The sequence below is a fragment of the Solea solea genome, chromosome 3 (assembly GCF_958295425.1).
Source record: "Solea solea chromosome 3, fSolSol10.1, whole genome shotgun sequence".
In the NCBI taxonomy this organism is placed as follows: Eukaryota; Metazoa; Chordata; class Actinopteri; order Pleuronectiformes; family Soleidae; genus Solea; species Solea solea.
In genome coordinates this window covers 33,669,680-33,696,290 of record NC_081136.1, presented here as the reverse complement: position 1 = coordinate 33,696,290, position 26,611 = coordinate 33,669,680, and the positions used below count along the sequence as shown (strand labels likewise).

The window sequence follows — 26,611 nt, the reverse complement described above, 5'->3', positions numbered from 1 at the left end:
GCAAACAGTATAGAAGTTACAAGGACTGTTTGTTTCACAATGACGATACTTATGAACAGGATTTCTTTTAAAACTATATTTCTTGCCTCGGGCGCCGTCAACCAAAATCTGTTTCAACAAAATGAGAGAACACAGACTTTTACCTAAATGCAGCGCTCTGACACGGACATTCATCTCACACTGGGAGCATTAAGGAAGTCTTATCTCGCGTTGAGCAACCGAAACGTCTCACAGTAGCCGATCCAAGTCCGGCTCTGCATCACTGAAATCTGGAAATTTGTCCCCCCCCCTCCCCTAAATGTTTCTTAAGACATATTGTTATTTATCTTTTTTATTTTCTGGTGCTTGTATGGATGACGTGCGTTGCTTTCAGACACTTCAGGATATTTCACATGTGCTACAAACTGCTGCCCTGACTGATGGAGGAAGTAAACGGCCAAATGTTGAGTAAACACTCTCTGCCGGAGCGTGTTGCACAAGACACCGTGCCAGGACACGAGAGTAAGGGTCCAGAGTCGGACTTTATGTGTGATGTCAAGTTGTTTATTAAAAATAGGAATAATAGAAAAGGCTACAAAACACAGAGATGGTCATATCTATACCTATATCTATATAGATATATGAAACAACTCATTAACACAAAATAGCAGCTGTTATATTTTAAAGTTTACATCATACAGACACGTAAAGATCAGTTAGTGTGATATTTACAAAAATTACACATTGTAATTTACAGAACGCGCGCAAGGCTATTTACACAAACGTAAAAAATAAACAAATTGCATAAATTAACAGTTACTTAACTCCATAAGAAAGCTGATCACTTCCTATGATCCACCACGTCACCGGGAATATTTGGATTTTTTCGGTTTCACCTTCTAAAATCAGTCAGTCATTGTTCTGCTGCACAGACTTTCATCTGGGCTGTGCAAGGCCATCAGAGGAGTTCTGGATCAGATTAATGTGTGTACCACTTTCCATGTGGTGTTCACAACATTCATCCTAGAGCTGAGAAAAGAATTTTCCCACTTTGAGACGTTGGTAACAGCCTCACACAGGCAACACCACTGAAGGCACTGCTGGAACCAAGCATAACCAGTTACCTGTTACCAGTTAAAGTCGTCGTTTACGTTATGAAAATGGAGTGGTTTGTTCCATATTGACGAGGGTTTATTCTCGCCATAATATCCAAATTTCTTATCTGTTTCTTAATGACAAATTTGCAAAATTATAATAACAAACATCATTTGTTTCAGTATAAATGTTCAAATTTATGCCGTATTGAGGCATAATGTCCATATTTAATGTGTGTGGCTGTAACCTTCACGTCACACTTGTCGCCAGTTATTATGGGTCTTACTCAACATTAAAGTACAGTAATAACGTGGTAATGATTTCTGTAATATTATCATAAACCATATCATTTCCAAGTTAATATCCATGTAATAGCTTGGTAGTCAGAAATACTATCAGTGTATAGATATTACCATGAAAATAAGACGCTATGACCATAATATAACTTATATTTTACTGTTCTGTAATGTAAAGTGTTACTGAAATGGTGTCACAACAGAATTTCATGTCTTCTGCTGCTAGTTAAAAAATAAATAAACCAATCTACTGCTTAAACGCAACCAGTCTCTTTTTTTGTATGTGTGTGTGTGTTTTTTTTGTTTTGTTTTTTTTAAATATCAAGCAATCAGAAGCAGGAAGAAGAAGCTAATCTTACATATTCCAGATCTATAAGACCCATAAAATCTTACAGCACGGCAGAAACATACTCAATAAATCTGCAGCTATGTACATAAGGAGTCACTTTCCACGAAAAAATAATATATAAAATATCCTACTGACCACACACAGCCCACCAGGGGCCACAGTTCCCTCCAAACTGGAGACCAAATAGCCGCCATGTTATATTTGGCACATGGCTCTTCTCTCTCTCTCATGCTTCAAATATTAGCATAAGATTTCTGGAGCAGGTTTTTTTTTTTGCTCTCGTGGGGGAAATAACAGTTAACTGGGGAGAAGACGGCTCAGCTACTGCTGCTGCTGCTGCTGTTTCTGCTGCTGTTTCTGTGTATTCTATACACTTCATTCCATCTTTGTTTGGTGTCTCCACAACTGAGTTCAATGGCTTTTTTATCCTCATGTGTGCGTCATTTTTTTTTGGTATTAATAAACAGACACAGGGCGAATGGCGGGGTCACACATCCCAGGGACACATATCGAGACAAACACGCGTCCACTCTCACGGTCAATTTAGAGCAGTTGTCAGCACTTGAACCCACCATCAGTGTCCAATTTAACAAATCCGATCTTAAATGATTTGCTTATCTTCAGAGCTTTTATTCCGAAAAAAAAATTGAACTTAATTCAAATAGATTCTGTTAATAAAAACAATAAAAAAAACCACTGCTGTCGTCATGGAGACAGCCAGGTTTGGGGCAGTTAATGTCCATAAAATAACTACTTGCATATGTTAGGCTCAAAGACGAAGAAGAAGCAGTGATTCTTAAAATTGAAATGATGCACAATAAATAGTAACAGTACGAGTACGTACAGTATCTTTGTAACGAGCTGCTGATTAAAGATTAACGTGGGTTTTTTGTTCTGGACTGAAGACGTTTTAAGGCACTTTTGCCTGATGAAGATACAATGTTTTGGCCCAAATATTCAATTTCTTACACAAAAAAATGGCCCATGGCCACATTGACTTGCTGATCCCTGATTTAGAATGACATAATCCACAAATCTGCATGTTTTTGGACTGTGGGAGGAAATCCACACACACACATGATTCTTCTTCTTTTGGGATATTATGACACCTGTAAAGTCTCCTTAAAAGGTGCTTTGTGTAAGAAATGCATTATATTAAGTTCATAGAATGATCGTGATACATCATCAGAGATGAGAGAAACTTCCCTGACTACAATGGTGCAGCCAGTATACTTTACCAAACCGAAAAAGAAAAGCCTCAGTACCCCTCTCACAAACGTCACAAAGCAAAAAAGAGTGCAGTTGGCAGAAAGCAGAGAAAACTGATATAATAACACGCTCGCTTTCTCTCTCTCATACACATTGTAAGTGAAAATTAATGTATATAATGTTTTTGCGCTCCATCATTGTCATCTTTGTCTTCTTTTCCGATCTCCGCCTGTTGCCGACACGCTAAAGCAGGGTTTTCTCAATCCTGGTGTAAAGGTTTTAGACATTCCCCTTGCTCGTCATCAGGCTTCTGCAGTGCTTTCTGATGAGCTGAGCGTTCAGAATCCGGTGTGTTGGAGCAGGGCAGTGGCTCCCCAGGACCAGGAGTGAGCATGAACCAGATTGTGGGACAGTTGTGCATGTGCATGTTGTAACACTGGGTATAAGTGCATCCCTCTGAGTCTGCATGTTACTTGAAAACTTGGCAACCACACTTGGGATCGCAGTAATTGTTTTAAAGGCTAAATGTGAAAGACGAAAACAAAATATAAGTCCATGTTACTGAAGGCCACTTCTCTCCACTTTGTGCAGGAGGTAAATAAATCACCATGTTTGACAGTCCAGCGCTCTGCTTTGAATGAAAACAATAACGACATCCCAGGCTTAGTGGTATCCAACAAGAATCTGGGTTTCTGTCCGTATTCAAGTATATTCCAGGAGATAATACTGAGTCGCAGGTGTCATTCTCATGTCATGTGCCCGACAGTTTGGTTGTTAAAAAACACTACCAAGGCCAAACCACCTGCACGTGGAAGACCGTGTGAAACTCTACTTTTATCATATCCGCTCCTCAATCCCACGTCCTCTTCTTAAAAAAATGACACGCTCGGCCAAGAAAATCCCAAAACAGCCATTTTGTCCCGACACATGCTTCTTCTCCCCTCCCTGTGGTCCGTGCCGGACATTTCATGTCGCGTACTGTCCCCAGCATCGTCCCTCTTTAGTGGTAGAGTCCCGCACCAGAGCCCCCATTGTGAGTATTTCTAGTTCCTTTCCACGTTGGGGTAAAGCTTGAAGACTTTGTATATCCACTCAGAGTAGAACGCGACGTTGACAAAAAGCGCCGGCTGCGACGAGGCACATTTCGTCCGTTGGATGCTCACGCCAACGATGACTTTGCGCTCGTGCTCCTGGCAGACCAGCGGGCCGCCGTTGTCTTTCTGCGAGGACAAAAAAAAGATAGGAGAATGAAAACATCAGAGACATCAGAGCACACGAACAGTGATTGATCATTATTGTAATCAATCAAACTAAACCAACTGGTGGGCACGTTACAAAGAAGGGGAAACTGAGGTTGGGAAGCATCATTTTTCAAAAATACGACCCCTATTCTAGTAATACAAAGCTAATTGCAAAAAAAAGTATTCCTTTAATGATATCCTTACATCACATACACCTTCTCCGATGTTGCCACCGGCACATATTCGACTCTCCCCCGCGTCCCCTTTGATTTGTGAGCACATGTCATTGTTGACCATGGGCATGGTGACCGTCTTCAGAGACTCGTCGTGTCCCGTGTCTGCGCAGAGAAGAAGACACAAAAGCAGTGAGTGAAGAAAGTAAGAAAAAGTTTCTAAAAAAGGAATGTTTCTAATGGAGTGTGACATGACGGCAGTACTTTTAGTTTCCCCCCATCCATACATGGTGCAGTTGGTGCCTTCAGTGATGTGACAGTCTTTTACTGGGAGATGAACCGTGGAGGCGCCCTCAGACACTGGTGCAGGCCTAAGACAAAGTGAAGAACAAACAGTCAATGATTTCCAGTCACTTATTCGCGGATGAATCATCTGCCACATGTCTCATGTAGAAATTACACAATTGAATAATTCTCATTTGCTTTTTGTCTTGTTTTTGACTGGAAATGTTTTTAAAATTCAGCTTGTAAATCTTTCCAGATCCACAACAACAAAGACGTGTCGAACATTCAGTTCAGTTTCTTTGACATGTATTTTGTTTTCACTGAACCAAATATTATTTAATTTGAAATAAAAAATAAAAAATAGACACATCATTGTAGAAATAATAAAAAACACATCATGGAGCTAATGAAAATCATGCAAACATAGTTTACGCTCTGTCCTGACGCCGAAACATTAACCATCTGTGGGACTCTTGTGTGTGTGTGTGTGTGTGTGTGTGGCCGTTTGACAACTCACTTTTTCAGTTTCAGCATAACCAAGTTGGATCCTTCGGGGCCACAAATCAGACGAGAGATGCGGAGTCTCAGGTGGCTCGAGGACTCGTTGAGGTGGTGAAGGCCGACCTGCACGCGGTACTCACTGAGATCTGGAACACTGAAGACCACAAGGACCAGTGAGCGATAGAAACCTTCTTTTTTATGGGCTGCCACATAATGTCCTGCTGTGTTTCGTTGTGTTTATTTATTCAAATAACATAAAATGACATTATATAATAATACAGAGCTCTGGTAGCTGACGTCATGCAAAAGTCAGAACCATAAAAAGTGAAGAAGGTGGACAGCTGACGGTCAGGGATCCTGATTTGTATCACTGCCAAAAAATGCTCCAAAAGCAGGTAAAAGAAGGCGGAGCAATGGAAACTCTCAGGAAATGTACTTCGTTGATGTGGAATCCAATGCTTACTTGAATATCTTGTTCATTTTAGATGCTCTTATCGTAATATATATAGTAAGTATTCTATGGTGTAGGTTGAGGGAATGTTGTCGTGACACTGCGGTGCATTGTGAGGGTCAGATATATTCACTCCGACTGTGTCTGCGATATATTGCTCGATCTCCGTGGATTAAAATTGCGCAGTGAACTCCGACAGCTTGAAACGCTCACTTTCTTTTGTGCCAAAGTGTTTCCTGCCAACATGGTGGCGTAAAACAAACGGACCGAGTCACCTCCATAGAAACGCCGGCTCATTTTCTTTAAATAAACAAGACGATAATCATTCAGTCTTCAAAAGTTTTGTAAGTAAGAAGCGCTTTCTTTTTTGTTCTACTTAACATTTGAATCAAATCTCCATAGGAACGTGAAAAACAACACATGGGGGAAAAAGCCAAAAGTTCACAGCGGATCATGCTAGTCCAAATAAACCAGTTTATTTATCTTTTCTTAATCCGTCTAAATGGTTGTTTTCAATGATCTGCTTACACGTATTCACTGTTCTACTCGTTTCCATTTGTTCAGTGCAGCTGTTCCATAAATTAACTGCTTTTGTTGACGGTTGTTCTCGCTATTGTGTGTTTTTTTTATTGAACAACAATGTTCCCCTTGGATTATGTTTTCCCTCCTTCGTACTGTTCTGAACCTGTTGGTGTTGAACTCTTTTTAGTTCTCTAAAATAGGTTTTATGTACATATTTTATGACGGGATCTGTGATTGTATCGTACATATAGAGACAGAAAGACAAAAATGTTAATTCTATTATGAATCTTTGAATATTCCAAAAGCGTTTTTGTGCCTCACTCCACTGCATCTCCCAATATCAGCTGAAAGCTTCCGATTTAAACCACATGTAATTCCCGCATTATGGCACATTACTGCAGAGATAGGGAGGTTTTCATTAAAGCCACGGCTGCAGATGATAGAGATCCTGATGTACAGCGCATAAGTGCCTCTGACAAGTGCACAATTTAAATAAATCTCCAGTCCAAACCATGTTGTGTCCCATATCTTGCCTCAGTAAACAGGATCCGGCCTGTGTCTTCACTTTACAGAAGCATGTCCAGGAGATACGGAGAGTAAATGGAGAGTAAAAGGATGTGGTTATTGTTTCAGAAGGGGGAATAAACAAGAATTATTACCAGGAGGTGAAGCACTGTTGGTCTGTCAAAACCCAGTCTTCTCTGATCAGCGAGCCGCCGCACAGATGAGCCTTCCTGAGGAAATACAACAAAGTTTTATCCATGACGGGGGAAGAATAAAGAGGAATAGAGGGGGATTATTGGAAGTAGAAACACAGAAATAACCAGACTTACTCTCTCTGGATGCTTACGACCCAGCTGCCGTCTGTACCCCACACCTGATGTCCACCAACTATCCTGGTGTTTATGTGGCGGAAGCACGAGATCTTGGGCACGGTTATATCTAAACAAGAGGGCATTTTTAAATCAGGTGTATTATACGGATATTTGATTTACATATATACACACACACACACACAGTCCTTGTTTATACTCAAGAAAATACCTGAGGGGGTGACCCTCATTTATTTATTTATGAGTTCTACTAAAAACAATAGAGGAATAAAAGCAATGAGAGCCATTTAAGATCATATAATAAGATAATTAATTGCTGCTCTGAGTGTTTTCTTTAATAATTAAAAGAAGTTTCCTGATTTTTCAGCTTCTTAAATGTGAATATGCTCTGGTTTCTTTTTTCTTTGATCAATTTTGGTTTGAGGACAAAACATGACGTCATCATTTCATGGACCAATCAAGTACTCCATTAATCACGAAAATAATCCCAGAAGCTAAAATGATGGAACATGTAAAAACACTTCTGCGCCGTATTATCAGTGATTAATCTTAGATTGAAGCGATGCACAGTAGTGAAGTCACTCCCAAAACGAATGTTGAAGAAGAATGTTGCCGCTAAATGAGTGTAACAATTTGCACGTCAACCTTTTCAAATGTAACCCCTAAATAATAATAATAACAATAATAGATGATTATTTGATTATTATGCACGTCCATAAATCACATCAACATCATTCAAAACTCAAAACAGCCTCAACAACTGGTTTTCTATCAGAGAGGATTTGTTAAAACTTCAAACGAGCACCATGAAATATGATTTGATTAGTTTGGGTAAATGACAGCAGATGGTGCTGATAAAAAAGTGCTGAAGGGAAAATGAGATTAGAGATTAGAGAAGAGCGGAGAAGGAGGAAGGAGACGAGACGGAGCGCAACTCACTGTTTGTTCGAGGAGCCACTGTCGCTGATTCACCTGATAGAAGGAAAGAGAAGCACGACTGTGAGTTGACAGCTAACAGCAGCGGAAAAGTGATTCGGGCCATAAATTGACACAAACAGCATGAAACCTCAGACCTCGGGGACACCTTTATTCACTTTGTAAAAACACAACTCGGAATGGGAATCATCGCTGGAGGCAAAATCAGTTAGCGACCGCGGGGTGGAAAGATTGTCCGAGGCCTGAGAAACTTCACGGCGGACATGTTTTACATTACGGCAATTACTGCATAGCCATTCAATAGGGGCTCTTCAGTGCAGCCCTATTAAAACCAGCTATCTTCTCAAATAAAAGAATCACTGCAGTGACCTGCATCTGTTTGCACTTTGAGCAAAATGTGAGCAAATATCATGTATTCTCTGCCAGTTGGACAAAACCGCAGCAAAACACATTACGTAAACCACCAGCCGAGTTGAATAAAACAAAAATTATGACATAGCTGGAGTCGACGAAGGCTGCAGAGCCTTGTGGTCTTTTATCGTACTTCACTCAAAACACCAACGCTGTCTCCTTCTATATATTAAATGCAAACGCAAGTGTTGAATGGTCTAATGTGCTCTACATGTAGGAGATTAAAAGAGTCATGGAGGCTGATCAGGACCACATTAGCCCAGTTCCGCTGTCTACCCACTGTGAAATCTTCAAGAGGGTCTTTGTCTCAGACTCTGCGAGCCCTTTAAAATGCAAACGTACAGTTCTTCTGTCGCTCTGCCTTATAGGAATAAGGGAATCACCCACAGTTTATGTGGGAAAACAAAGTGAACGCCAACATCATAAAAAAAAAACAAGCGCGGTGGGAGCAAAACACAACAGCCGACTCAAACGTTTTCATGTGATCAGATGAACGTAAGAATTTCACACCAAGATTATTCACCAAGCTGTTTTAATTTCTGTAAAACACTTGTATTTCCGCCCGGCCAAAATGGGAATGTATCATTTTTGAAAATGGCCCTCGTCCCCTTTGAATGAATCAACACAATTTCCATTTGCCAGCGGTGGCCTGTGATGTGTTGTTTTCATGTTTTCACCCCCTCATGAACTGTGACATTACAGATGCACCAGAAACAAAGCAACAGTGATCATGTTACTGGAGTTAATCTTCTGCATAGTTTACTCCAGTGACAGTCACAGCTCTGTCCACAGCAAGGATTGCTACAAACATTTACACTAATTCTCTGCATTTAACCCATCCTCTACTAGGAACCTTCCTAGAATAAGGACCACTGACCACCACCCCGGCAGCAATGGGGGTTGGACACCTTGCTCAGGCGTACCCCAACTCTTTGACCTTTCCACTTGGCCACGACTGCCCCAGTCAAGTTAACGGCTGGCCGATGAATGCATGTCGTAGCGCTGCACCGTGTTCGGCCCGGGTCTCTGATTAGAACCGAAGCATTGGAAACCTAAATGTTTTGCCGAGTCATTTTTCCTGACTAAACATAATATTCCCACTGGTGGAAAAGCAGAAAACCAGGGTACTAATCACATGTTTTGGTGCATTAAGTGCTGTCTGTCATTTGTAATGATACCATTTTGAGCCCTTGCTGCTTCTCACATTCAATTACTGACCAGCTGATGAACATTAAGTCTGTGAGGGTTCAGGGCTTCAGGGCTTCAGGGCACAGGGGGAGCATTAAGAGTCAAGTCTGACAATGGAATGACTTCCTGTAGACCTGAATACATGATACATTTATTTGACTACTTAGAGGCAGAAGAGGGATTAGCTTCAACAAGTGGTATTAGTTTCCTTTCAAAACTTCCTGATATACCTTTTCCCCCTGCAGTAACAGGCTTGGTTACAAGTGGACGCAACAGTGGACCCACACACATACGACACACACACACATGACATAATGCAGCACGTGCAAGGAAGCCATCATGTGCCAACCAACATATACTTAAATCAATTAAAAACCAGTGTAACATAAGCTCTACTTCAGATGTCTCTGGTGCAAACAAAACGGATCCAAACAACAACACTGATTAAAAGACACAAACCCCGCGGTTTAGGTTTTAAGTGCCACAGCGGAAATCAAGCTCACACCAGGAAATGTGGTTTAAACGACTTGTAAAAGCAACTTTATGTCCTGTGGTCTGTGTTGTGTTTTTCACCCAAACTAACAAGCCGTAATTTTCACAAGGGGCTTCCACCAGACTTCATTTTGCATCTGCTCCTCTTTCATAATGTTGTTGCCTCTGTTTGCAGCACCGTTAGGTGAGAGGATCAGTGTCGTTCTCAAGGTCACGATTTGAAGCGCCATTCTATCTTCTTTTGGGGACCATGAAGCAGTGCTTACATTGTATGAGTGATACAGATTTTCTGTTACAGATAAAAAGTATTTTTTTTAGCATTTTTAAACGTGGAATATGTGGGAAATCATGTTCTATATCCAGGCGACTTGATTTTGATTTACTGTAAAACAAGGGACTCGGCTCCACTTGATTCGTGCTCTTGCTTGAGACTCTAAGGTTAAGACCTGTGACTTGCATATGTGTGGTTTACTCCCACCTCTGAAGGTTACATAGCAATTTCACTTGTATCACATGATGAGCCACATGAATGAAATATGTTCTGAGCTCAAATGTATACGTGTGCTATCTTGACATAGACAACAACGATACAATACATGAAAAATGATGGGTTTTAATGCATCCAATCCATGCAGTCCAGGGAACCTAAAGTCTGCTAATGTCGATGGGCGGCACACCGCACATTTATCTACTGCTGGGTGTAAGAGGAGGCAAATATGAGTCACTCACAGTGCTTTATTTTGCAGTAGTCCCAGGCCAAGCGGGTGTTTGGATTGGTGTAGCACCACGGGCCGTGCTTGTCGCGATCCGGGTTCCGGCAGTAGTTCTTCTCCAGCCCTACATGGGACACTGTAGAGTGAGAATCCCCACTGTAAGAAACACAAATACACATTCTCACACTCTGCTTGTTACTTAGCACACAGTGATTTCACACCTGCACACAGGTGGCAAACGGGGCACTTTTAAGCATGTGCAACACATGCACACTTTAAATCACAAGTGCTTTCACGGCATAAAACTAAAAAAACAGCAGGAATAAAACAAAGCTAAGTAAAAAGGATGAACTAATCAGGTAAAATGGACTAAAATACAAGAACAGATACATGAAGAAAATTAGATTTTCTAAACACACAAAGAATTAGGACCCGTGAACGAATCCTCTACATTCGTTGCACTGAGCCTGAAGAAGGAAATGCAGAGTTCTGTGAAGATTGCTCATGGGAGTATGAAAGTATGCACTCTTAAACTTCAGCAGGGCTCAGAGCAGTCGGAGCCACATCCTCCGTGGAACAAATCCAAATTCAATTTTTCTGTCTTTCTGCAGTGTTCCAAAAAAAAAAAAAATGAAGAGTAAGCATGTAAGATATTCCCAAACAAACCAGCTTTGCAAAAACAACGTAAGGCGATATACAACAATTTGTCAGGAGGTGAAGATAATTCTCCCTCCCAAGAGAATGTTAAGCAAGCAGTGGCGCTCAGCGGTTTTCCCTGGGATGACCCTTCACCTTGAGCAGGATAGACTCGCTGGCTGCACTCCACGCAAGGGAGCTGATTGGCTTTGATCTACTTTACTCAGAAAGCACTTCCTGGGGTCAGGGGTCAGCTCTGGAACATGTCCATCTGTCTGTGCCATTTTGGCTTTTAAAATTCCTATAAATTAAGTAATTCCAACAGCCCAACTTGAGCGTGAAACAACAGCCCCGTAGTGGACAAGCTCTCCATCAGGATGGGTCACGTGTAGAGCACCTCGGGCTTTCCTCTCGTCAGTTAGATGAATAATAATTGGGCCTCGTATTGACCCCTGAGGAACCCCCCCCCCCGTCCCCCATTTTCCTCTCGCTGTTTGTTTTCACTGCTAAGCTTCTTTCATATGAAAGTGATTTTCACATGGCAAAGAGAAAAATATCAGCCTCCACCTTTGCACGGTCACAATGTTTACACAACAGTACAACAAAAATATGAATTATTGTATTACTCTGTCTAAAACCAGTTAGTCCAACTGAAATGGTACCTAATGGGGATTGACACACCCAGATAATTGTACAGGAAGAGTCAAATTACTACTGCATTTATACCTTCAGTCTGACCAGAGTCGGATAAAGGAAGTTGGGACACAGAAGGATAAAATAAGCGCAACAAAATCCAGGGCAGTACATTTTTTTGGACTGGCAAGGAGACAGAATTTCATGCTCGGTCTTCTTAGAGAATTTAATATTTTGAATGGATGTTAGAAAGACTTTTAACAACTAGCCCCCAGATTAACCTTCAACCGCCTTGTACTAACAAGCTGAAAGAGGCCGTACTGCCACACACTTCATTTCCCTGCTGGTGTTTTATAGCAGGACAACGGCAGCAGTCCAGTCGAGCTGCAGCTGTAGCTTGACTTAACTGTGCATGAGTCATAAGGAGGAGAACAGCACGTTTGCACGACGAGTAAATGAGCTCGTTACCTGTTTATGTGACGTGACCAGTTTGCGCAGGGAATCCCAGAGCGAGTTATGGACAGAGTGCCTCGGTATGTCTCGCCGTTGTCTTCGTAACACTCTGAGGAAAAGCAGGATAAAGTCATTTCAGACCACCCTGTTAAACCCTGTTATCCAGCGCGGCATAGAATTACCGAGCCTCGCCGTCTCTCAGACACCTACATGCGGGACATTAGTGGGCAAACTCACAGAGAGACAGACAGACAGAGAGAGAGAGGAAGGGAAGGGATTTGGACGTATGCTTCTACTTGTGGTTTGAATTATTTAGATGTTAAGGGCCCCTGCATAACTCGCGGTTCTCAAATGTAACAGAAATATAAACTGTGCTATGACAGTTCTTAAACAGGATCAGAGGAGGGCCTGCAGTAACTGACTGGCCACTTTCTGACATGTGTGGTCTTTTGAAATATAAAGTACAGAAAGATGGAAGATGACAGCGAGCACTTTTGAGCAGTAGTGTTTTGATCTTCTGTGAACCAGAATTCATTGAGCAGTACTCTGCCAAGTGGTCCAGTCCTCCGGGAGAAATACACAAAGTGTCTGTGTAATTCACTCTGGAAAAACATTACATGTAATTCACTCTGGAAAAACATTACATGCCTTTTCAAGCACCTGTTGCCCCGGCATCTCAATCAAAATGGTTGAAGAACCAGCTTACATAGTAGTTTATAGATCGTTTGTCCTGGTTATGAGGTTTGGCACCTCGGAAAATTCTTTGGCAGCTCTGAAGGAACAGTTCAACGTGTCTGTCTTGAGAGTTGGATCGGAGCATTGATGCTAAACTCATGTATGAAATATGTAGCTATAGTGCCAACAGCTGTATAGATTAACATAGCATGAACAAGGGGGGAAACTAGCTGCGAGTCTCACTCTTTTTTTAATCCAAAACTTGGATATCTGTTCAAACGTAAAATTCAAGTCATGCAGCCTAGAAGCGCATCAGATAAAAACCACGACAGGGATGTTATGTTGTTTTACTGTGGAAACAAACGGAGGACACAAGCAAGCGAAAACAGGGAATCACAACAACGAAGCATCGGGAAAGCGGTTTGTGGAAGTATTTCAGGATTTTACACCATAGACGGCAAAGTAACAAACAAACAAAACAAATGACTCCATTAGCGCCAGAGGCATCACAGGCGAGCACCACAATGACTGATGATCATAAAAGTTATCATTTTGTCAGGTTTATATGTTTGTGTGGGCGGGTGGAACGTCCAAATGTCTTCCAAGGAAAAGTATGAATGTAATCTGTGTTCAAACTTGACGTGACGAAAACAGACGTAATCATATTTTCATTTATTCCTTTCCAAAAAAAAGGTGTATATTCATTTACCTATTTTTTGTGTGGCCTCAGCATCACACCTGGGGATGTGGGTGCAGTTGGCAATCCTCTGATTCGGGTCTGTAGTGAAGCACCACGGGTAATCTGCCCCATCAGGATTACGGCAGTAGTTCTCCCGCAGGTCTCTGTCACACACACAGGAACTACAATTTAAATGGTGGTGCCGGCGAGTGCGCTTGTCAGTTTTAAGTTGCAGTCGCAGCCCTCGTCATTTTCGGGCGTCTCAACTCACTTGCACCTGAAGTTCTGGGGAAGGAACGAGTGGTTATGGGGGAACTGAGAGTCCCAACGCTGACAGGTCACCCCCTCAGGAGTGACATTCATCGTGCCTCGGTAATCTGTGCCATTTCCCTGGAAACAGGATGTTGTTACATTGACATATGTGTCCTCACTGGAGTCTGACTCTAGCAAAAAGAGAGAAAAAGACATAGTAATTGTGGTTGTTATAAGTATAAGAAAGGAGGCAGAGAAATTGTAAAAAAAAATCTGCAGGCAGGAAACGGGGAGGGAGAGAAGAAGGGAGATATTAATCCCCAAAAGAATGTGTCATGTTTAACCTAGAGACAGATGATCAAAAACAGTAGCGCTCCCCCTCCTCTTTTCTACAGCGATAGGAAACTTTGTGTATTCATAACACTGGTGCCTCACATTCTTGTATGTAGGGACATCCACAACAATAATAACTAATAATAAGAACACAATGTCACAATGCCACAAATCCCATGAAAACCCCTGCGAAGCATCACAATTCTCTACCTGGGTTTTGATTCTGGAGTTTGTTTATCGCAGCTCCCACCACAAGATTTCACATGCAGTCCGAGCTCGGGCTGGGGCAGCTTTTCCACCGGAAAACTATTCTAAACATCCTCAGATGGAATTCTGCTTTACAGCAAAGCAGGAACAGCGGTACATAGGGAGCAATTCGCCCCCTTCGGATTCTGTCTCTGTTTCTTTAGCCTTTGACAAATGAGATTGGAGAAGATGGAGGAGGGAAGCGAATATTTGAGGCACAAACGAGAGGGCGAATGGAAAAAAAAGAAGAAAAAAAGAAGGGATTCTTTGGCTTGATGTAATGCATGCCAGTATCTGGCGTGTGCACTGAGTAGCACAGGTCAGTGGTTTTTATCTTTTCTGAGGACAGGCATTGAAGGATATACACATCTGGACAAATGCAGATCCTCCACCCAGGTTGTAAATCATAACATGAACTGCAAAGTGCATGTGCGTATGTGTCTGACAGAGACAAAGAGAGATGCTCTGTGTTTGTCAGGGAGCATGTGGGAATATTTCTCTGTGTTTCCAGAAGACAAAAATCAACCATTTCCTTACAGGAGAAACCACCACTATTTGTTTTTCCTTTTCCCTCTCATACAATGTGATATAAGCAAATAATGATTATTAGTTGAATTATTGACGAAACTTTACATCGTACTTGTGTCTGAACCAAAAAGCATCACCATCGTTGCATTTCTTTAGGAGCAACCCTCAGAAATCAAAGAGACCTAAAAAAAGATTAATCATGTAAACAGTTGCCATTTCCTGACAATGGTCTAAAGTCCTGTCACGAATCATTTTGCAATCGGTGACAACATTGAATTTCTTTAAAAGGCTTCGCGTTGATCAGACCAGTCTCAGACATCTGGTGCTGCCAAAAACCCTTTTGAATCCTTCTTTTGAAGAACGTTCCATTATTTGATGTTTTGATGGGGTAGAGAGTGATGATCTCAGTGGGGTTTTCTGTGCCACTGTTCTGTCTTGCATGCCTTAATCAAGGGTTTTCCTTCAGTTCGTTCCGTGTTTGCCTTTTCTCCACATACTGTACACGTCAAGATGTTAAAAAACAAACCACTAAAATGACTATTAGGCCTTTCGTTTGGCGTCGTGAGACACATCTGTGGAGTAGCCCCTATTGTGTTCCTCCACTTAAATAGCTCCTTGTCATCTGTGAGCGGTCGCAGTAAAAACACTTCTCGCTCTCTGAAGTCGGACTCCCCGCATTTACACACAACCCATTTACTCTCGTCTCTTGTTGAGGTCGAAGGATTTGGACGCGAGCACCACATGAGACACCCAGCCATCTCCACAAGGGACAGCGGGAGCTTTTTCACTAAGCTGACCACAAGAACCACAAAAGTCCTGCATGTAACAAACGCTTTGGCGCACTCAAAGTAATTGCTGGTTTTACAAAACCACCATCTGTCTGTCCCAAAGAGATCTTCACTGCCAACTTCTGAATACTTTTGAGATTGCGAGGGTACCAGCAACAAAAAAGGTCACCCTGCCGATTTGCTGAAGGCTTTGTCACACAAAGCTCGGGGTGGGGTGGGGTGGGGGTAAAAAAAAGAGCGCCTCAGCACGTACCACACACGCTGATGTTGCAGTACTCCCAGGGAGTTTTGGGATCCATCGTGAAGCACCAGGGACGGAGGCGATTATCCGGGTTGCGGCAGTAGTTGTCTTTTAAATCTTTGTCGCGATACCTGAGACAGGAAACGGAGAGGAGAAGTAAGTCATAATAACTGGTCAGGTCTACGTTCCCCTGAGATTAAGCATCATTTCTTTAAACATATGTCATAAGTATATGCAGGTGATTCTTTTTTTGCTCACTTTTTGGGCTGGAAACGGTGTCTGTGAGGCCGTACGGAGTCCCACCGCTGGCACTCCTTGCCACTCTCTGTATGGTCCACTTTTCCTCGGTAATCCACCCCGTTGCACTTCATACACACTTCTGTCAACACAACAACATTTACTGGAAACTTTTCTTCTTTTTTTCCTCTGTAGTGCAGTAACGGCGTCTTGGAGAGCCTTACCCTCTGAACACTGTGGTATGCCACACGCCTCGGTTCGGACGTTGGGGTCTGTGGTGTAGCACCACGGACCAGAACTGTTGTCAGGATTCCGACAGAAGTTCTCCCTGAGGTCTTGCCTCGGGAACCTATCAGGATAATACCTGCAAGGGAGCAGACAGACTTCACTGAAAGTGTTAACTGATACTGCAGGGAGTACTCAAACACTCCACTGCTCCACTAATGTATACAGTATGCAACCTGCCTCCTCGTGCTCTCAGTAACAAAGTAAATAAATTCCTCCTCATTCTGAGAAACAGTAGTGTCTACACTGTGACCGAGTTACATTTAAACATCCTGGAATGACCAGTCCTCGCACTCGAATGCAAAGTAAGTCATCGATATGTGTCTCATTTCCAGGTTTGCACCTTTTGGGTGACTGCCTTCCCTAATTCCAGCCCTGTCCCGGATCCCTCATGTGTGAAGCAGCCAGACTCCGTCACAGCACAGTGACCAACAACAACACTGAGCAAAGCTACGAATCACTTGGCGCAGCCCAAGCAGCTCATTTACTGGCAGCCTTTGAACACGTCTGAACCTTATACCTCTCTGTCAGCGGCTACACAGCATCAGTGTGAAGAAAAAAAAGAAAAGAAAAGAAAGAAGGGAACGTAAGGCCATAAGTAAAAGAACCTGGCCAGGCCCAACATATGGGTTGCAACAACGAGGGGGGGGAACAGCAAGAGACCCCTGTGCTAAATGGACAGTTTGTGAAATTCATCCTCTGTCAGGGTAGAATGATGAAAAGCTGGTATGTCAACACCCGCTGATCCATGCAAACCACATCCCCCCCCCCCTCCCACCCCCACCCAGGGAGACGGAGAGAGAAGATTAAAAGTTCTGGGGCATGTAAAGGATGAAGCGCGAGTAACGCGTTAGATCACTGACTTAAGAGCCACTCAGCGGAATCAATGGAGTGAGCGAAATAGGATGGGAGCACAGCGCGGCACTGATCAACATCAGAGCCCGTTCTTCCTTCAGCAGCTTGTTCAAACTCTCTACTCTCAAACCACTGCGTCCTTTCTTGGAAAGAGTCCACTCGGCCGCCTGTTTCCTGGGATTGATGCAAATATCATTGAATCCAGAGGCGGAGGAACCGAGTCACAGAAAGAGTCTGAGAGAGAGATCTAAAGGAAACAGAGGGGGTAAGATCTTGAAACCACAGCGTAATTCCAACAAGTGTCAAAATATTACGGGGTTAAGTCTAACGCTGACATTTCACTTACACATTTAACTAAAACAAAACACTTGTTCCTCTCTGAAAGCAGCACTCTCCCAAGTGCCAAAACCCACATCTGTTACGTGTAACTCATAAGCTTCATATATTTCCATCATAATACAGAATCCCTAATTTATAATTGGAATTACAAGGTTCCTCGCATCACAAAAGCGCATCTGGTGGAGAGTCCGTAAAAAGGCCGCGGCATGGGAACAAGTTAGCCATAATGATGTTGTGCTAACAGATGTTAGCCAGTTATTCATCTGGTTGCCAAAGTCTGGTCCCATCGGAGCGCACTGCGCACACATGCTTCGCTCCCTGGGCCGCCTGAACACATTGGCTAGATTTTGGACATCACTAAGGATGAAATCTAGACCTGAAATAACTGCCGAGAAAATGTCCGGCGACTTGCACCTGGCGGCCGTGGAGCAAACGGGTCACGCTTCAGTGCAACGGCGTCCAAAGGAATAAAGAATCCAAGGATTAAAGGGACTCTGTGAATCTTGAGACATAAATAAGGACTTTTTTTTTGGAAGCAGTGCACGACAGCCGACATCTGAGAGCCGCAAAAGTGTCCTGTTTCGTTAAGAGCGCGATGAGGAGATCAAGCGCGTTCTGACTTTTAGCTTAGCATAAGTCTAAAGCTGCAGTCTGGAGGTTTTTGAGCAAGAAGGCAAAGTTTCCAGGCTAAGCTCCCAAAACTGCCTCTAAGCCGATGGCACGAGTAGAGATTAATACCCTCTGGTTTTTGAAAAAGAAGCAATGAATTCCTCCAAAGTGCATTCTGCACTCCTGCACCTTTAAGCTGGTGCAACATAGCAGCAAATGTGGAATTTCTCTTCTGTTTTCATCAGCTCAGCTTTTTTTTTTCATTCTCATGACGAGGCCGAATGACACCGACGCCGATGTATCATGCGTCCTTTACACTGATCGTAGCCCGATTGTAAAGAGAGTGGAACAAAAGTTCTGACCACCTTCCTCGTGTCCTGTGCCCGCCTCTCTTGAGCTATCGTCAGGTGGCAACAATCACAACGAACACTACAAGCCTCAGTTCTCAGAAGCAAAGTCAATAAAAGTGGTTTTTTTTCTCTCAAAATGTTTGCTTTTCCAATACCAGCTGCACCTGTGTGTGTCTCTGTAGCTGCGCTCACAAACAAACCTCCCACTGGGAAACGTGTAGACAAATACATGCCTGTGATGTTATCTATTGTTATTAATATGAATAAGAATGTTCCACTCCTCTCCTCCACGCTTGGCTAAGCATCGCACACATGCACGCCACTTTTACAGCCGCGGTGAAAACACACACACATGGAGCATATACAACAGGTGGAAGTCCCATTCCTGGTGGGGAACCTCCCGAGAAATCACCCTTGCCCCGCGGCGAACGGTCAAGCGTGAAAATAATAGTTACCTGAAACTCAGAATGTGTGTGTGTGTGTGTGTGTGTGGTTCATTACGGCGGTAACTCTCACACAGCAGGACAGAGCCATGTTCGGTTAACCCGGCGCGGCCCTAAATCTCCCTGAGGCAGAGTTCCCCTTTGATGATTTGAAAGTTAAAAGTTGTCGACAAGGCCCAGACGACGCCGTCAGCCACCTCGTTTCTCCGCGTGGCCGAGCGACCGGGACTACTCGTCACATAAGCGACAACAACAGGACTGGTGGTGTGAACATACTGCTCTTGGATAAGGGGGACCAAAGGGATCCCAATGTGCTGATATTTTGTTGTTCGGCAATGTGTTTTAATTTTGCGAGATCACTGAACTTGTACTTCCTCTTTGTGTTTTTTTGCGGCTTTGTTCGCTCAGCTGGAAAACAGACAGAACAAGACTTTAGTCCATAAATCTTTAGCACTTTCTTTCTTTCTTTCTTCCTCCCCTCTGAGCTTCTTCAAACTCAATATTCTGTCCCTCATCCAACCCCTCTCCCCATCGCTGTTAAAATATCTCATGACTAATGAGACGCTGGCACAGGATCCTGCTCTTTCAAAAAACTCCTGAGCATACACCTGATGACCTACAGTGTCACAAAAACCAGCCTCACAGGGGAGGATATCCCTGCACGTGTTGAAAGAAATCTGACTTAACTCTGGATAAACGTTCAACCATCTCAGAGCCTCTGCCTTCCCCTAAACCCCCGAGGTGCAAGGGGATGATTTGAGCGTCAGTAAATCAGCTGCCATGGCCTGTTCTGTATCAGACACACAGAACGAGGCAAAAGAAGGAGCATCCAGGAAGGCGGCGGAGGCCCGAGGATTTCGGACAGCCGCAGGAACGCGGCCAAGTGGGGGAAATGAATAATTAACACCTTCCGCTGCCAAGAAACGACTCTTGAGGAAGTTTGTACTCCACGTTACAATGCACCTTTTTTTAGTTAAAGAGGAGAGGACTTACGTGTGCTCGTTGATGTTGTTGTCGGACCAAGCTTGGCAAGTGATGTTTGACTTTGTCCAAGACCTCCTCCCTCTGTAGTCCTCAGTGCCGATAATACACTCCCTTATGTAATCTGAGGGCAAAAGGCATAACAAAAACATTCATTCATGTTTTGACTTTGATACAAAGTCTCCCTGTGTAGTTGAAGCTTTGACCACCTGGAGTATATTTTCCCATGTATGGTCAATAAGACTTTTTTTTTCTCTTTACAGTGTGTGTGTGTGTGTGTGAGTGTTAAATGTCACCGGGAAGAATATGCGTACATTTTCATCCCGTCCCTGCGAGAGCCTTGGCGCTCTGTGTAAACAATTATTTTTGTTTTCTTTTGTTTTGTTTATACCTCGCTCAAGTCTGCAGCATGTTTACAGGACCAGGGAACAGGGAGAACACACACTGCTGCACTTGAACGCCACACGAGTGAGGAGTCACCTTTTTTTTCGTACAAAGTAAAGTTGGCGTTGGCCTGCTTCTTCACGCCGCGGGTGAACCGGTCGAAGGGCAGCAGGTGGCACTTGCTGCCGTGCCTCTGAAAGTTGAAGGCCCTGGGGAGAGAAATGGTTGAGAGATGACCACGATAAACAAGATAAACAACCAAAATATGTAAATACGGTGTCCATATAGGAGGAGGAGAGAAAGGAAGGAAGGAAGAATGTGCTGGATGCCAGAGAAAGAGGGGGGTAAATCCATCTCACCTGCAGCTGAAGTTCTTCTTGACCTTGCACTTCCGGGCGCAGTGTTCCTGCGATCGGCTGTTTCGTACCAAAGGACTCTGAGGGCAGTCCTTGCACACCAGCATGCGCCGCTCTGTCTTCTCATACCTCTGTAATGACTGATGAGGCCTTTTACAGCAACCTGCAACCACACACACACACACACAGTAAAGTACATGTCTGGCAACATCACCGGAGTCACTGATCTGTAATCTTGGCAGGAAACGGGGAGGACAAGGAGGTCGGATATGTTTCGGATTTGTAAAAAAAAACGTCTAACTGATCCCACGTCACCTGGATTCCATGGAAAAGCTCAGTTTTACCCGTCACGTGGAGTCCCTCCTTTGTTTTTCTGTGGAGAACCTTGTCTCCTCTTCAGTGACAAAGAAACATGGAACATTTGTGAAACACCAACAGCAGTGACACTGAGAGTGGAGAGGACGGCTGGTTACGTTCTTCCACCGCAACGGCCAATGAGACAACTCCACGACCAAAAACTTCATGCCGTGAATCCATCTTCCTTTGCGTCGCCTCATATTTTAAAACGTGTTTAAATTTCAGTGCCTAAGGAGTTCATCTCAGCAGCGTCAGTGAACCACCGAGATCTAACACGGCTCACGATTGGCTGTTCTGAGGGAACCAGAGATGGACCTCATTCCTCAAAGGAGAAGATGAAGACATATGTGTGTGTGTGTCTGTGTTGTGAGCGCCTGAACAAATGTCGAAAAGATCTAGTTTCAGAGGGATAAATACGAGCAGCAGAAAGTCCGCTCCACATTCAGCCGCAAGACGACGACTGGGCCAGCTGAAACTTCAGAGTTGTACCGTAATGTGTGTCATGTAATGTTTTACATGACACAATGCATCTTTCCCCCCCCGAGGTCCCTTTTGCCTGGGGCCCCTACGATTCTTTGAAACACCCCGAGGCTGAAGATGAACCTGTCAAAGCAATAAAAGTCCTGAGCGTTGAGTTCTCTCCTGGCGTTGTGATCAACAAGAATGCTGCTCTTTTTGTTGAGTTTCTTTTTTGGCATCAAGGAACGAAACCATTTCATTATCAAACAGCGAAACAGTCGATGAAAGCGTCCTTCAGCTGCAGTTTGCGTCATGCTGGCACGCTCGAGTTCACCCAGCTGAAATCATGGCAGCGGCGTTGTTGTGCAAACCTCAAGCGTTCAGCGGTTGGGGGTAAGCTATGGAGTGTGTGCGCGATTAGCGCCTCGCTGGGAATACCCTTCCCCCGACTTCAAACCAGAAGAGTGGGCGCAAAGTGGCGAAGGCGGCCAAGAAAAACAGAATGATGTCCATCCAAGACGCTGACATGCTCCAGTGCCACTTACTGTATCTCATCACATCTCATATTTCACTGCTCACAGAAAGAGCCAAACGCTGCTTTTACTACTTCATGGTAACCGGCGCAATAACTCGCATTCAGGGGTGGAGATATCGTGGTATTATTAGCGTCGCCGCAGTTCATTCTTTTCATTACGAGCAACAAGAGTGAACAAAACAAGATGGAATCAGCGTTCCTGCTTTCTGGGGAAAAAAGGCAGAGCTTTCTACTCAACAGTAAAACTTTACACAGCATTATACACGTAAATGGACACATTAGAAGGCGGCCTCGTTTCACCTAGAACCGTTGTTTGGAAGCGGCGCATCAAAAGAGAACAAGATCAACTGCACAATGTAGAAGAAATCCACGAGAGTTCAAAAGCAGGACAAAACCGTTATTTACATCCAAATCCTCTGTGACACAAATCAATCATTTCACCTGCTGGAAACAGTTAAAAGCTTCTATCCTTCAGCAAAACAAGAGTCCTGGTATAAACGCTGCTTCTGAGTGTCATGGCACCATCTTACGCAAAGGTTTTTCCCGTTTATAATTTGGGGGTGTCGGGTGTGTGTGGGGGGGGCAAGTGCGGAATAAATCACACAGGGAAAATCTCACGCTACTTACGAGTCACAGCAACGCGCCGCCGCCGTGCCAAGAGCCGACACAAGGCGTTGTGTGTGTACTTAAGATACTGTAAACTGTGGAGCGTTTAGAGGCTCCTCGTGGTCGAAAATGGTTTTTGGGGAGGACGTGTTATTAATGTTTGGGCTGGACTCTGGACCACATCTGGCACTCATCACAGTGTTGTTCCAGCCCCGATGTCTGGCCAGGCTGCTCAATTAGATTTCACTCAGTCTCTTCCTCTCATCGCAAGCCGGACTGCTGCTATCTCCAGAGTCCCCATGAGTGCGAGCAGGAGCCGGAGACCGCGGTAGAAGGCGCTGCGCTCAGAGTGTGTGAGAGAGGCGGGAGAAAGAAAAGGACGGCGTTGATAAATGAAGTAGGTTTTGGACATTTTGAAAAGGTGAAAAGCCACCGCTCTGTGATTCCACTCGAGTGACAGAACCTTTAAGTTAAGTCAATATTAACCGACGCGCAGGAAACGTTGCATCGGATGAAGGACGGCAGGTTGGAGTTGCTGTGAATTAGGCAGACGTTACATCTGCTTCCTAAAACACGAAAAATGTGTAGCCGCGCTCTGCTCTGCACACAGATGTTCACCCCCTCCTCACATCTGGCCCTCACACACACACACACACACACACAGCACTGCGTTGCCTTCCATTCATTTGGACAAATACTAAAAAGAACATAATTCACATATCTATACTCTACTCCACGACATTTCCTCTCTTTTCTTTTTTTTACTCATTTCTACCAAACAAAAATCAGAAGAAGAGTTGGTATTATGGTCTGTATTTATATAGAGCTTTTCTAGCTGCTTTACACTACAGTTTTCACCCACTCAAACATTCACACGCTGCAACATGGGGTTAAGTGTCTTTGCTCAAGGACACATATAGACTAGCAGAGGCAGGAATTGAGCCCACAGCCTTGCAGTTGAAAGACAACTCGGCCTACCACTGAACCACCTTGGCTCAATCATTACTTAAACTTTTAATTCTGAAACTTTATCAAATTTCTTATGAGAAAATGACTTTTGATACTGAAGTACAGTAAATGTCATGAACTTTAAGTACTTTTACTTAAGTAATAATGTTTTAAAAAAGTGACTGACTTCTACTAAAGTCATTTTCTGATAATATACTTGTACTTTTACTCAAGCATCCCTTTAAGGTACTTTATAAAAGACTGATTAACCTTAACCATGCCTAGTTAAAGGCCTAATAACCCTGCCCCTTATCTTAAGCACAATTGGGTGTTCTCCCACATAAGGACCAGGCGGTTTATACCAGAAAAGTAACCAACACAGACGTTTTCTCCCTTAACCACAAAGTCTCCATCTTCAAAAACACTTTAAAGTTTTGAGGAGCAGCTAAATGTCCTCAGAGCCCACACACACACACACACACACACACACACACCTTGTTCTTTCTATATCTGTCTATAGGGACAAAACGCACGAATACCACAGTTCAGGGGCGCGTTTTACTTTCCCCCCCACATGCAGCTCCAGGCAGAGGTCAGAGGTCAGGGTCGGCACCTCTGGAGAGGTGGTAGCTATGGATGCAGGTCGTTACCCGGTGACATGTCAGCGGGGTTGGGGTGTGAAGCTTGTCCGAGCCGGTGTTTTGCTCCGGGTCTCGCGTGAGTGTGTGTGATGTTTACAGCGTTACAAGACACGCTTTGTGCATTTTTAAGTAGCTGGCCCGCGTCCAGCGCATGCAGGAGTGTCTCTATTACGGATTTGACCATGACCTATATAAAATAATAATAAAAAAAGGGGGTTTAACGACTCTGGAGCAGCGCATGCACTTCAAAACCCCAGCGCTTTGGCTGCGGTTCATATACCTACAGGCTGCCGCACTGGCAGTTTGTTAAAGCCGGAGGTGAAACAGTGAAACAGTGAAACTGTTAATTGAATTGAAGACTGCATGAAACCATTACAGTGCGTTTAGCTGGAGTTGCCCACCGGCACACACACACACACACACACAATAAAAGACAATCCTGAGGTACATCCTCGTGAGTCAACGGCACTAAAACTTTCACTCACTGTATGAAAATAAAATTAAAATGTTCGGGAAAGTCTCAATGATGTAAAAAAAAAAACCGCCTCGAGCTCAATCTCAATATCATCGCCTCTTAATTACACACACACACACACACACGCAGGAGGACGTACATACACACTCATGCACACAAAACATCAAAAGAGTCGGCGCAAGATTGGACTTGTCATCATCAGGTTCACGTTATATCACCAAAGTCACGTTAAAAACGCTATTACGCAAATGCTTATGTGAACATGGAACGAAAATAAGAATTATTATGATACTTTTTTCCCCTTTTTTACCGTTTTTATCCACTTTTCTAACTTGTTACATTTTTTTATTTCATCCATTCTTTGATAAAAGTGTCTCTACTCTGTCATGCTTTCACTTCAAAATAAATAGAACTATTATTAATGATAATAGTAATAATGTGAGATGATGGTGATGAATAATGTCAGACTTACCTGAGTCCAGTAGAGTGACCACAGCAAACACCAGCGCGTGGTAAATCCATCCGTTTGTCCTCATGGTGACAGTGTCAAAGTTTAGAATTAGAATCCGGGTTCAACTTAAACTCGGGTGGTTGCAGATGTAAAGTCCCGCGTGACTGTTGGTGACCAGCGCGAGACTCGTCCTCTTCACTCAGACGCCACTTTTCCAAAGAAACCGCACAAACGTCCTCGGTTCAACCCCCTTTTTACTCGAATGAGCGCAGCTCTCTCCCCTCTCTCTCCCCTCGCTCTCTCCCCTCGCTCTCTCTCTCTCTGTGTCAGCTTCTCACCTCACTGCTGTCAAGTTCTGCGTAATAAACCCCTCCACTTCCGGGTGTTTTCTTGCCCCCCCACAAAATAAAATCTGATAAGATTAACAAAAAGTTTTTACCAGAGGTGGAAAGAGGGAAATATTCTACTCAAGTAAAAGTAGAACTAAGTACTGGTCTAAAAGTGTACTCAAAAAAAGTAGCTTGTTTAATATGTACTCAGAGTTAAAGTTACTTATATACAAATCTCACATGAATTGTTTTTAATTGTTAAAAGCGCTGACAAAATAAAAAATGTAAACATCTAATGTGCAGTCAGAATGGGTCAAAGGTCACAAATACTTTGTCTTTCTCACTCAGGGACCTTAATTATTGCCAATTCACCTGTCTTCATCACTCACCGGTCTGTCCTCATCATTCACCTGTCTGTCCTCATCATCCACCTGTCTGTTCTCACCACTCACCTGTTTGTCATCATTTACCCGTCTGTCCTCATCATCCACCAGTCTGTCTGTCCGTCCGTCCTCATCACTCACCTGTCTGTCCTCATCACTCACCTGTCCTCTTTAGACACCTGTCTGTCCTCATTACACACCTGTCCTCATCACTCACCCGTCTGTCCTCATTAGACACCTGTTCTCATCACTCACCTGTCTGTCCACATTATTCACCTGTCTGTCCTTATCACTCACCTGTCCTCATTAGACACCTGTTCTCATCACTCACCTGTATGTCCTCATTATTCACCTGTCTGTCCTCATTATTCACCTGTCTGTCCTCATCATTCACCTGTCCTCATCACTCACTGCCAAAGTAATGGATTACATTTACTTGCGTATTGCGAG

At 43.6% G+C, this 26,611-nt stretch overlaps 1 protein-coding gene across 1 annotated transcript; it reads right to left on the bottom strand.

Annotated features, from left to right (window-relative positions):
* Positions 1 to 528: 528 nt before the first annotated feature.
* Positions 529 to 25,713, bottom strand: hgfa (hepatocyte growth factor a). Its single transcript, XM_058623511.1, has 18 exons — positions 25,471 to 25,713; positions 20,981 to 21,140; positions 20,718 to 20,830; positions 20,250 to 20,361; positions 16,600 to 16,739; positions 16,397 to 16,517; positions 16,151 to 16,269; positions 14,022 to 14,193; positions 13,781 to 13,932; positions 12,412 to 12,505; positions 10,691 to 10,830; positions 7,874 to 7,906; positions 6,935 to 7,043; positions 6,761 to 6,835; positions 5,145 to 5,282; positions 4,607 to 4,713; positions 4,374 to 4,507; positions 529 to 4,148 (listed from the first exon to the last, which is right to left on the bottom strand). Exons 1-18 carry the CDS (start codon positions 25,532 to 25,534, stop codon positions 3,972 to 3,974), a joined length of 2,160 nt encoding a protein of 719 aa, XP_058479494.1. The 5' UTR covers positions 25,535 to 25,713; the 3' UTR covers positions 529 to 3,971.
* Positions 25,714 to 26,611: the final 898 nt, after the last annotated feature.

What these genes read in the sequence shown, in the direction of transcription:
- hgfa (XM_058623511.1), bottom strand. Translation starts at nt 25,534, where the DNA reads ATGAGGACAAACGGATGGATTTACCACGCGCTGGTGTTTGCTGTGGTC. An exon ending in CCCCAGAACTTCAGGTGCAA is followed by an intron (nt 13,933 to 14,021) that starts GTGAGTTGAGAC and finishes TTTAAATTGTAG; the next exon opens with TTCCTGTGTGTGTGACAGAG. An exon ending in CTACTGCAAAATAAAGCACT is followed by an intron (nt 7,907 to 10,690) that starts GTGAGTGACTCA and finishes TCCTTCTATCAG; the next exon opens with GTGAATCAGCGACAGTGGCT.